Source organism: Apium graveolens, chromosome 4, assembly GCF_009905375.1.
Source record: "Apium graveolens cultivar Ventura chromosome 4, ASM990537v1, whole genome shotgun sequence".
Taxonomy (NCBI): Eukaryota; Viridiplantae; Streptophyta; class Magnoliopsida; order Apiales; family Apiaceae; genus Apium; species Apium graveolens.
This window is the reverse complement of record NC_133650.1, coordinates 38,222,926-38,236,287: the sequence shown is the minus strand read 5'-3', so window position 1 is coordinate 38,236,287 and position 13,362 is coordinate 38,222,926. Positions and strand designations below refer to the sequence as shown.

The window sequence follows — 13,362 nt, the reverse complement described above, 5'->3', positions numbered from 1 at the left end:
GAATCTTCAATATCTTTATATAATTTTAAAAGCTCAAAATAATATTAGAATATTATTCGGCTCAATTATAAATATTTACACTTCATTCAACTATTTATAATTAAAATTAATCGATTAAATGAATTAATCGATCAATTACATGAATAAATTATTAATCAAAACAAATTATAAATAATTGAATCAAATTATGATTTTAGAAAAAAATAAAAGATAATAATTTGAAATTGAAATAAATATTCTAGAATTATTTTTTCGAAATAACGTCTTTGTAAAACAGACTTTTCCTATGGTCATAACCCCTCAAAATCACTCCCAAACAACACAATCCAACTATATTCTAATAAAATTTATAAATTTAAAATACATGATAATTTATATTTGCACGTATAAACACACCAGAAACAAAAAATATGGCCAAAAGCGACTTCTACAAAAACTTCTAAAAATTATGAAATAAATATGTAAATACCAACATGCTATAATATAACCAAATGCAAAAGCAGAATCTCAAAATCCTTACCCAAAATAAATTCTGATCACCTCAAGAGATTATTTGATGTTCGGAAAATATCTCCAGAAAAATCCGAAATTAATAGCCAAAGACATATACACGCTGAGATGCCATGTCGAGTAATCAACGCCGTCAAACTCCTTTTCTATGCCCCGAAAATAAATTAAAACGGAAAATATGCTCCGGAAATTTTCTTCTCAAAACCTTGCAATATATATACGTTTGCGTAGGTATCGAAGCGTTGATCATTTATATATATAATAATTGAAATTTGGACGGACGGTTGAGAATATATGAATTTTTGAAAATTAAAAGTATAAAATAGGAAGAGACATAAGGGAGACGGAGGGAAGAGGGGAGAGATGAGTGAATAAGGGTGGTGGTGTCAGGCGTGTATTTTTGTTTTATATATATATATTTTTAGCACCAGCTGCGTGTTCAACAAAGGAAGGAGGCAGTTGCCACGCGTTTCTTCCCCATTTGTAGCCTTAATTCTATCCCATATTTTAATTTCTAACGATACGATTTGCAGACGAAAATAATTTGAAAATTTCCCAAATATTCAAAAACTAGTAAAATATAAATTTAGTAATTTTTTTAAAATATTTTTGAATCTAACATCAGACCAGCATTTTACGATTTAACGAATAAATGCGCGGGTGAATTTAATCCGAAACAATTTTAAAAATTCTCGAAATACTCAAAATTTAAGAAAATATGAGTTTCATTATTTTTGAAACATTATTGAATCTAATATTGAATTTACACTTATATATCGGATCCAAAAATAGATTACTTAGCCGCTAAGTAACTATAAAAACGATACAATTTAATACCAGATTTAGATAATTATGAAAACCGAGCTTCTTTTAAAACACCCTATGAGAAAATAATGAAAAAATATCTCGTCTCTTGAGAATACGGGTTTTATTGATCTACCGAAATGATTATCGTATCGAAAATTTTGCGCCGGGACGCGCACGGGTCAAACCGTAATCCGGATCGAAAAAGTCAAAACACGGAAAATGTCCGGAATTATCAGATTAGGTTAAGAAGGAGTTTTTCAAAGAGTTTCGGGTCGTAAAAATGCAAAAACGGTTGAAGTTGGATGATTCCCGGCTTTATAAAATAGTTTTATAATTACTCAGAAAATAATTGTATAAAATAATATAATAATCCAAAAAATATCAGAAAATACCATAATTATCTATACTTTATTCTGGACATATAAAAATCAAAATACATACACTTTACCACATATAAACACCCAAATATAAATATCAATCATTAGATGATTCACCAAAATTCCCATAATAATCACATAATAATTATTTATTGATAAAAATAATTGCACGATATTTCTCGTATATTACAAAACAATTTCAATTTACCGATATCAATAAGATCGGCTTTCAAATAATTTTGAAAATAATATATTTAAGTAAATATTTTCAGAAATTAACAAGGATCGATACAAAACTAAACAATTAGCACATAACCATTTAATAACACAAACTCGTCAAACAGGAATAAAATATCCACCATTTTATTCCTTCCAAATTAGAAAATCACATAAATATATTCAAATATTAATAATAATAATTCCGAAAATACGGGATATCACACTACACTCCAACCCTCAACCTCACAACCTCAACAACCACACCTCATCTCACAATGGCTGCAATTAACTGATTCTCAACCTACATCTATAGATGATCTTCTTGTTGAGCAAATTTCTGGATTAGCAAACATCTCACAGCATCTACTTACTTCTAATATGAGTAATCAGGACTATCAAGCCATTCTGCTAACATATAATGAAGAAGTTGAAAAACAGAAGGATAAAATTGTGAATGATGCAGAACAAGATGGGAATGTAGATGCATGGCTATCTAAATACTTTGTTTTGGAGATGGATCAAGTCTTGGCTAGGTTTAGGGATGAATATGTCACTATTTTTGGAAGCAATGCCAAGGCCTTGACTCTACAGGATGTTTATGATGCAGTCACTGAAGTTTACAAAGCTCAGCTCAAGGCTTTTCACCTCTTTGGTAAAGCTCTAAAAGTAAAGATGACTGGTCATGAAGAAATGATAAGGAAGCTGGTGAGGGAGAAAATGGATGAGATCATACCATCTCAAGTCAAGATCACCTCCAAGAAACATTTTGATGATCAAATGGCAAGGCTTGATTAGACTTCTGTGGAAAAATATGTCAAAAATCTGAGACAATCCTTCATTGCTCTTCATGAAGTGGTCCAACAACAAATCACCAATTCAAATGACACAAAGATCAAGCTAGACCAGCTTCACCATACCAGATATGAGCCTTCTGCATTGCTTATGGATGGTATCAAACAAGATGTGGAAGCAACTTTTGGCTCTTCACTATCTACAAGCTCTCATCAACCTATCTCAACATCTACAAACCTTCAAATCAAGTCTCTTCAACAACAAGTCTTAAACTTGCAATCTTTAAATGACTCACTCACAGCACAAGTGAATGCTCTCACCTCATTGGTGCAAAGTCAACAGACAGATATACAAACCTTGAAAGACTCCCACAAGCACCTACAAATGCAAAATGTTGTGGCTTTGGGATCTATCATGGGCAAGCTTAACATTCCTCTGTCTACACTTCCATAAGCTGTGAGGCCTGAAATTCCTACTCCCCTTCTCATGCCATCCAACAAGACTAAGGGGAGATAGAGGCTAGGCTGTTAAGATCATCATCTACTCAAACTGTCCAAGCTGCTGAAAAGAGCAAATTCAAGAAGTTGATATTGGAATGGAGAGGCTTATTAGAGCAGCTGATGGTCCTAGTCCGAGCAGGAAATTTGATAAATTGCTCAAGGCTCTCAAGCTTTTCTCAATAACAATTTTTTCACCTACAAAAAGGCCTTGGACATGACAATAAACTCTATAAGGGTGGTCTTAGTGACTAAGGACAGTTTTCAGGAGAAAATAATTGTGATCAACATAAATGACTTAGGGGTAGACAGGTGTATGCAGGTGTCCCTTAATTATCTTATCTCTAGAAGGGCATCTGAGTTGGACATCTTGATAAACAAAGTCAAAAGGGTGATTCCTGAAGACACTTAATTGCTAACTGAATTAAAAATGCTCAAGTGGCTTCTTTTCTGCAACCAAGCAAGGGAGTGGCATACATCCGTCCTACCACCAAATATTGCAAACACTTTCAGATCCCTAAGCAATGTGTCATGTCCAATAAAAATCTAATCATGATTCTGGAGACTGGGTTGAAGGTCAAGCAAAACAAGACTGTTGAAGATGAAGAGATGATTAAGATGTTGGGGAGGTATTTGAGAAATTCTGAAGCCAACTCGCCTAAAATTCAAATCAATAAGAATAACTTAGATGATGATGAACAGAAGAAAGATGATCAAAAACCTTCTGGCTCAAATGCAAGTCAATCCTCTAAGGCAGCTGGAAGTAAAGATAAGAAGAAGGAGGAGAAGAGGAGAGGTGAGAAGAGAAGGAAAAGAAAGAGGACAATTCAGGACCACAACAACAAACCCTAAAAATCCAAATAACAAGCCAAAAAACTCATATACCGAACCTCATCCTACCTCAAAGCCTAAATTCTTATACAAACAAACTGCTAACACCTTTCTGAAAATACCAATCACCACAAGCCAAATATTTCTCCAAAAAATCACAAACCTACCTTCTATCAAGCCATCACTCAAAGTTAACTACAAGTCTGTTGGGAGGAAACATAAGAAAGCTAAACATACTGAAAAAGTACAAGTTACTAAGAGGCCCATCTGGAATTGTTTCAATCAAAGTAATTTTCTACCTCTAAATTGGTGCATCTCAGATAAGATTATTTTCAACAACTAGCTGAGAAAATAGTCAGAGTTTGGGTTGTAACACTAAGGGAAGTAAGAATCTACTATGAGGATGAGTCTTTCATATTTCGTGGTTGCAGCTTAATGGACTCCTTCTCTCCCACAGAATTCAAAAGAGTGATAAGTTTACTGAAGGATAAGGATACTACTACAAGAGCATAAAGATCTGTTTTAGTTGAATGGTTGATTGTAAGGGAAGAAAGAAGAGCAAGGAATAAAGCTGAATATGAGGATAGGAAGAGGAAGTATGATGAGGAGATTGAAATGTATATTAAAAGATCATAAGAACTCAAGGTAAAAGGGATGAGCAGAATTTCCAAGGATGGAAGATTTCTAAATGTCAAAGCTGACACATTCTCAAAGTTTAGGATTGATTTGCTAGATGGTTATCCAAAGCCAAACATACTCAAACTTGTGGAAGCTCTAAGAGGGACACCAATCATAGAAGAACTTGAAATTCTTGTTTACCTAAATGACCTCATTAGAGAAGAAACATAAGCAAAAACAGTCTTTGTCTGATGCATGTAACTATTTAAACTCAAGAAATCACCTAATGTATAAATGTTGTAATTGTGTCAATTTTTATGTATTAGTCTTATTTTCCATTGTAGCTTGGGGTTAGTCTTGTTAACAGGCATGAATTTGTGTTAAGCAATCTTCTCACAAATTGGGGGAGATTGTTGTGCAAGACATGCTTGTACAATAACATGACTAAGTCAAATTGAGAACCCTGAGTAAGTTGTATGATAATCTATGTTTACATTATGTATTGTAACACTTAAGTCTGTAAAAATGTTCAAGGGCAGACTGGAGTATTTTTCTGTAAACATTATCAAGCCTAAGAATTCTATATGGAAGAAGATGAAGAAGATCATTCCTCAAAAGAATTGTGAAGAAGTTTGGAGTTGAATAAATCTGTTTTGGGAAAAATACTCTAAGTCAAGTTCTCTACAAGTCACAGATTAAGTATTATAGAGAAGTCATTCAAGAACTCCAGAATGACTTATCGACTAGTCAGGAAAAGCTACTAGAGAACTCAGAGATATCGACAAACCAAATTGAAGACATGAAGATTGAAGATATCGATAAGTCATTTCTTCACCAGAGAACTCTGAGATATCGATAAGTCTATTTGTCATTAGAGAACTCAGAGTTATCGATAAGCCAACTTGTCATTAGAGAACTTCGAGTTAGCGATAAGCCAAAATGAATACATGAAGATGTGAGATCTCGACAAGCCAAATTCTCTTATAAAGAACTCAGAGACTTCGATAAGTCAAGACATCTATAGAGTGATTAGAGATCTTGGTAAGCCAATATACTTATCGAGATGTCAAGTTCTCTATATATTAAACTGGAGATCTCGAGGTAAAACTCAAAGTACAAAGTGCAGACCAGTTCAAAATCCAAGATTATCAAGTAACAAACAATCTAATCAGTTGGATTGACAAATCTACAAAAGCAGCTTGAAGAGTACAAGTTCAAAGGCCAAGATTAACCGGCAAAGTAAAGTCACAGGCGTGCAAGATTAGCAAAGATACACTAATCCAAAAATAGAAAGATTTGATTATCCAAAAATAGGGTTTAGTACATGCTAATGCATGCTGTGTAATTACCAGTGTTTACTGTTCTATAAAGTAAACACTGGATGCTTTGTTAGAAGTAACAATTTATATCTGAAAAATCTTGTATTCTCTCAAGGAAGAAGCTAAGCTCTTTATCAACAAAGAACCTAGAAATTTTGTAGCAAAACATTCTTAATTTTAATATAAAATTAAGTGAGTTTTGAAAGATTTATGTTCACTGTTTTATCTGTCTAAATTCTGTACTAACACACTTAACTACAAGATTTTAATTTACTTTTTCATAACCATAAACACTTCAAGAAAAGTAGAAAAATACCAAAACACATTCACAACCTCTGTGTATGATCTGAGGTGAGTAAAAGAATCTTTGAAAGAGAAAATCCTGGAGTTGATCTAGAACAGCTAAGGAAAATGGAAGAAGACTTTAAGAATTCCATGAAGACAACAAATGCTGATATTGTTGTTATCTCTCAAGAACTTTATGAAGGTGACCCTTCTAACATACCAATCAAATGTGTAGTTATAAAGGAGGTAAGTCAGGCAGAGGATGAAACAACTTTCAGATCTCAAGCTATTTTAACTGCTGACAGGAAGCATAAAGGAAAAGAGAAGATATGAGAGAAGTCAAAGATTTCAAAACCTAAAGCCAAAGCTGTTGTAAAGAAGAAATCAGTATCTAAAGCAACTAAATCACAAATATTGATAGATCCAATCTATACATTGCTCAATCTTTTGATACTGATGAAATTACTGAAGAAGAAGAAGAAATCAGCCAAACTCACCAAAGAAGGAAGATTTATGGAGCCGACTGGGCTGATAAATTGAAATTAACCTCTGACATTGCTCAAGTTAAAGAAGAAGATGTTATTGAAACCAATCACAACCTCTGATTCTACCCATGTTGTTGATTTCTCAAATCAAATTCAAGCAAATTTATCAAATTTTTGATTTTGAAGACATAGTCTCTAATAAGCCAGAACTTACTTTTGAAAAAAGAAGAAGCTACTATGGGGAAGCAAGAAACCAACACCTTGAAGAGATTCTTCTGAAACATTAAAGAAGATTTACAGTGGAAGTTCTCAATCTAGAAAACCTGGAAACACAAGTGGTCTTGGAAGACAAACTGCTGATCCATTTGTAGGAGATGCTTTGACTTTAAGAAAGCATTCTAACTTGACAGAAATTGGAGACAATATGATGCTTGAAGATTTACAGAAGATTATATCAGTGCAAATTGTTATTGATCATGCTGAAGAGAAAATAATCTATTTTCTGGAGTCTGGGAGAAACTTAAGGTTGAATCAAGAATAGTTTAGAGACAAACCATGGCAGTAATTGGAACTTATTGCTACAATTCTCAAGGTAACTAATTCTGTAACTTCTAGATGGTCTGTATTCATAAAGAACCTGATACAGTTAAAGAAAAAAGGAATACCTTACGAATTAAACTACATTCTAAAGTACATTGATCAAACTGAATATGTTGTTGATATGCCTATTGGAGGAGCCAAGATAGAAATGAGTCTAGGGACTAAAGTTTTAACCTTTAATCCTGATGGAAAGAAAATTGGGTTTCTGGAGCTGGATGATCTATCGCTTGGAAATTCAAAGTTACATAATCTCAGGGCTGCCATATATCAGAATAATGAATCAATGGACGAACTAAAGGAACATAAATAGAGGATGCAATGGTATTTTTATGTAATGGAAGAAAATCTAATTAGAAAGTTTCTTGAAGATTTTCCAGAGTACTGTATTAGAGTTCAGAATGAAGAGTAAAGTCTGATATTCACTAAAGTAAGAAAGAATATGCTTACTTGATTTATGTATTTAGATAGTTTTGACATCATCAAATTAGAACTTGTACATATTGTCATAATGAACAAGTTGTGGGAGATTGTTAGATATAATTGATGATATTAGCAGAAACCATCAGAAGTTCATATCAGTACTTATATCAGCATTTACTGAATAGTGACATCATCAGTACTTATATCAGTACTTGATGATCAGCAGATGATGTCATCAGGATTTGTCACTTCAGTAGATATTCAATATGGAAAAGGAAAGTAGGAATTCAAGGCGGTGAAGGACTTTATCTCAGAAGCAATCATACATGGATAGGTTTCCTTATTGTAATTGAATATGATTCCTTATTTGATTGTGTAGCTGTACTCTATATAAAACACATATTAAGTTCATGCTATATGCATTGCGAACATTGTCATATCATTCGCATAACTTAGAAATTCTCAAGGATATTTGTTCATCCTTTTGAGAGAGTACGTTTGTAAACAATTTTTATCAATTAATATAAAAACTATTTGAATATGTTGAAACTTTGTCGAATTGATCGCATAAACTGTATTCACCACCTCTACATTTGATTACGGGCCTAACATACCCCAACTAAAAATGCATATTTCTAGTAATTTTCTGACATAGCCAGTTTTGAGATGCGTATTACAGTTGACCAAATTAAGAAATGCATAAACCAAACGATATGCTAAGCCATATAATTTGAAAAGGGATATTTTTGTTATAAACCTTGACTAAAAATATGAGTTATGTTTAATGTAGAGGAAGTATAGGAGAATTGAAGATGGAGAGAAAGTTGTGTTTTATTTCACTAGCTAAATGAGCTATTTATAGTAGTTGGTTTACAAGGCTTACTAAGTAAGCTATTCAAATCTTCTTCATTAAGTATTACAAAACTTCCATAATAAGCTTTACAAGTCTTCTTCGATAAGCTTTACAAGTCTTCCTCGATAAGCTTTACAAGTCTTCCTCGGTAAGATTTGAGAGACTTCCTCGATACGCTTTGACAATTACTTTATTTTTATTTAAATATTTTAACACTCCCCCTTGATTGTCAAATGCGAGTTATTGTAAAGATTAACTGCCTCGTTAAAACCTTGCAAGGAAAAACCCAGTGGGATAAAAACCTTGACGAAGGAAAAAGAGTACAGCCTCCCCCTGAATAAAATGTCTCACATTTTGACATTTTGATGTAGCAAACTTTTTAACCTCCGTATACCCATATTATTTCTCAGCTTCTCAAATGTTGATGTAGGTAGTGACTTTGTAAGTATATCCGCCAGATTATCGCATGAGCGAACTTGTTGAACATCAATATCACCATTTTCTTGAAGTTCATGAGTGTAGAAGAATTTTGGCAATATGTGTTTTGTTCGATCCCCTTTAATATATCCTTCCTTAAGTTGTTTGATGCAGGCCGAGTTATCCTCGAATAAAACTGTAGGACTGTCTGAAATACTTGATAATCCACATGATTCTCGAATATGTTGAATGACCGACCTTAGCCAAATACATTCTTTGCTTGCTTCATGAATTTTTAGTAACTCTGCGTGGTTTGATGAAGTTGCAGCCATAGCCTGTTTTGTAGACTTCCAAGAGATAGCAGTATCACAATATGTAAATAGGTAACCTGTTTGTGATCGCCCAAAATGAGGATCTGACATGTATCCAGCATCTGCATATCCAACTAGCCGTGATCTTGAATTGTTTGAGAAGAATAGTCCAAGATCGATTGTCCCTCGAAGATATCTGAATATATGTTTTATTCCATCTCAATGCCTTTTAGTAGGGTCAGAACTAAATCTTGCCAACAGGTTCACTGCAAATGCAATATCAGGCCGTGTGTTGTTTGCAAGATACACGAGAGCGCCAATTGCACTGAGATATGGAACTTCAGGTCCAAGAGTCTCTTCATCTTGTTTTCTAGGACGGAAAGGATCCTTTTCAACCTCGAGTGATCGAACAACCATTGGTGTGGTTAGTGGATGAGCTTTGTCCATGTAGAACCGATCAAGAATTTTTTCAGTGTAGTTTGATTGATGAATAAATATTCCTGAAGATAAGTGCTCCACCTGTATACCTAAACAAAATCTTGTCCTTTCAAGATCTTTCATTTCAAACTCATTTTTCAAATAGTTAGCAGCATTAGTAATATCTTCAGTAGTACCGATAATATTCAAATCATCCACATATACAACAATAATAACAAAACCAGTTGATGATCGTTTAATAAAAATGCAAGGACACACTTGATTATTAACATATCCATCATTCAATAAGTATTCACTAAGCCTGTTGTACCACATACGACCAGATTGTTTCAAACCATACAATGATCGTTGTAATTTAACAGAATATAAATGTCGAGGCTTAGTGTCCTCAATATTTAACCCTTCAGGAATTTTCATATAAATATCACTATCAAGTGATCCATATAGGTATGTTGTCACAACGTCCATCAAACGTGTTTTCAGTTTTTCCATACAAGTTATACCCATTAGAAACGAAAAGTAACTCCATCCATCACAGGAGAGTATGTTTCCTGGTAATCAAAACCAGGTCTTTGAGAGAATCCCTGGGCTACTAGCCGGGCCTTATATATCACAATTTTATTTCTCTCATTTCATTTTCATACAAACACCCATCTATTCCCGACAGGGACTACACCAGCTGGTGTTGGACTGTAGGTCCAAATACATTTCTCTTGCACAAGGATTGTAATTCTTTTTGAATCGTAATTTTCCATTTTGGCCAATCATCTCGGTGTCGACACTCTTCCACACTTTGTGGTTCAGGATCGGAGTTCATAATAATATCATATGCCACGGAAAAAGCATATACATCATCAACCTCAATACTCCCACGATCCAGTAATTTTGCGTTATGGACATAATTCATTGAGATCTCATAATTTTCAGGTACATTTGCTTCTGTGGAAGCATTTGCCACTTCTGGGGCAACATTCTCTTCTGGAGGCAATCCCACGTCTGGGAGTTTTGTTATAGCCACTTCAGGGGCTTGAACCTCTTCAAGAGAAAATACCACTTCTGTGGTATTTTCTGAAACTTTTACCACTTCTGGGGCAATTCCAATCAATTTCCGTTTTCGTGGTATAATATCTTTTGCACCAATAGGTCTACCACGCTTCTAGCGTGACTTTGAATCACCAATCAATTCTTCAGGAATTGATTTCTTAGTAGGGATTTCAACTGTGCCGGAGCATTAACAGCAGGTATATGTGACCTTATAATATGTCTAGAGTCACTAAAGGCATCCGACATTTGATTAGCAATATTTTGCATATGAATAATTCTTTGAACTTCAGATTCACATTGATTAGTACGTGAATCATTAGAATTTAATCCTGATGCATTCCATGATATTTCAGAATTTAATTTATGCAAATCATTATCTCCCCCAAATTTAGGGAACATGGATTCATCAAAATGACAATCAGCATAGCGAGCAGTAAAAACATCACCAGTTAATGGTTCCAAATATCTTATAATAGATGGAGAATCAAAACCAACATATATACCAATTCTTCTTTGAGGCCCCGTTTTATTTCTTTGTGGTGGTGATATAGGAACATACACAGCACAACCAAATACTTTTAAATGAGATATATTAGGTACTTGACCAAAAACTAATTCTTGAGGGGATTGTTTGTGGTAAGCAGAAGGCCTTATTCTAATTATATTTGCAGCATGAAGTATTGCATGACCCCAAACAGATATAGGTAACTTTGCCCTCAAGAGTAAGGGACGGGCAATAAGTTGAAGTCTTTTAATTAAGGATTCTGCTAAACCATTTTGTGTATTTACGTGAGCCACCGGGTGTTCGACTGAGATTCCTACTGACATACAATATTCATTAAAAGTTGCAGATGTAAATTCAGCAGCATTATCTAGTAGGATTGATTTAATGGGGTGGTCAGGAAATTGAGCTCGGAGTTTAATTATTTGGGCAAGTAATTTGGCAAAGGCTGTATTTTGGGTTGTAAGCAGACATACATGAGACCATCGAGTTGACGCATCAATTAAAATCATAAAGTACCTAAATGGGCCAGAAGATGGATGAATAAGACCACAAATGCCACCTTGAATTCTTTCTAAGAATTTCGGGTGCTCAGTTTGAGGCTTAATTGGGGATGGTCGGATAATCAGTTTTCCTAAGGAACATGCTGAATAATGAAGTTCATCTTGGGATATTATCTTTTGAGTTTTAAGAGGATGTCCCACATAATTTTCAACGATACGACGCATCATAGATACTCCTGGATGACCGAGTCTTTCGTGCCAAAGGGAAAGTAGTTTTGGGTCTATGACTTTGGGGATGTTGACACTATGAGATTCAAGAACTCGTATACTCGTAACATATAATCCTGAAGAAACTAAGTGGAATTTTTGTAGGACCCTTTTATTGTCAACGATGTTTGAGGTGATGAGAAGGTATTCTTTTTCATTCTCATTAGTAGTTTCAACGTGAAACCCGTTAAGACGGATATCTTTAAAACTCAATAGGTTTCTAGTTGACTTGCTAGAGTATAGAGCCTCTTGTATGTGTATGTGTGTCTTATTTGGTAGAAGAAAACTAGCTTTCCCAAAACCTTCTATTATATTTGATGTACCCGATACCGTCCAGACATGTGAGTTGGTTTTAGTCAACTATGAGAAGTATTTCTGACTCTGTAAAATAGTGTGTGTGGTTGCGCAGTCAACAATACATATATCTTCCATCTCTATACATATATAAACGAAAAACATCTTAATTAAATATACACCGAGTACATAGAACAACAACATGAAATAAGTACATAAGTAAAACACAAAGAAAATAAGTAAAGCAAGACAATACATATGAAGTCTAGTCGTCTAAACCATAATAAAAATTATCACCAAAGTCTATTTCATTTGAGGCCTTATTGACTGGTTCATTAACTAGATTATAATTAGCGAAGTTGGTTTCTACTCTCTTTCCATTATTTCTTTTGGATGACTCGTAGAGATCAACAAGATGTTTGGGTGTGCGACAAGTACGTTGCCAGTACCCCTCAGATCCGCACCTATGACAGATGCCTCGGTTCTCTCCTTCTTGGGGTGCCTTTCTTTTATTTGGAACTTCATGTTGCCATTTCTGGTGGCCAGAGTTGTAACCATCATGTTGCCACTTCAGGTGGCCAGAATAATATTGATTGTGAAACCGACCACGAAAATTTCCACGTCCACAGTTTCGTCCATAACCCTGTCCTCCTCTATGCTCTTTCCCACGTTCATTCTTCAAGAATGACGTGTTATGTACTTCAGGTAACTGGGCAGAGCCCGTGGGACGTATATGATGATTTTTCAGTAGCAACTCATTATTCTTTTCATCCACAAGAAGGAGAGATATCAGCTCGCCATATTTCTGAAAATTACGCTCCCTATATTGTTGAGCCAGGATCATAATGTTGGGGTGAAAGGTTGAGAGGGTCTTTTCAATCATTTCAGCATCAGTAATATTCACCACATAAAATTAATTTTGAGCTTATCTTGAAAAGAGCAGAATCATATTCAGCTACAGATTTGAAATCTT

The 13,362-nt window shown here is 34.5% G+C and overlaps 1 protein-coding gene across 1 annotated transcript; it reads right to left on the bottom strand.

The window, feature by feature from the left end:
• Positions 1-12,654: 12,654 nt before the first annotated feature.
• Positions 12,655-13,272, bottom strand: LOC141718497 (uncharacterized). Its single transcript, XM_074520879.1, has one exon. The coding sequence runs from the start codon at positions 13,270-13,272 to the stop codon at positions 12,655-12,657; it is 618 nt and encodes a 205-aa protein (XP_074376980.1).
• Positions 13,273-13,362: the final 90 nt, after the last annotated feature.

What these genes read in the sequence shown, in the direction of transcription:
- LOC141718497 (XM_074520879.1), bottom strand. Translation starts at nt 13,272, where the DNA reads ATGATTGAAAAGACCCTCTCAACCTTTCACCCCAACATTATGATCCTG.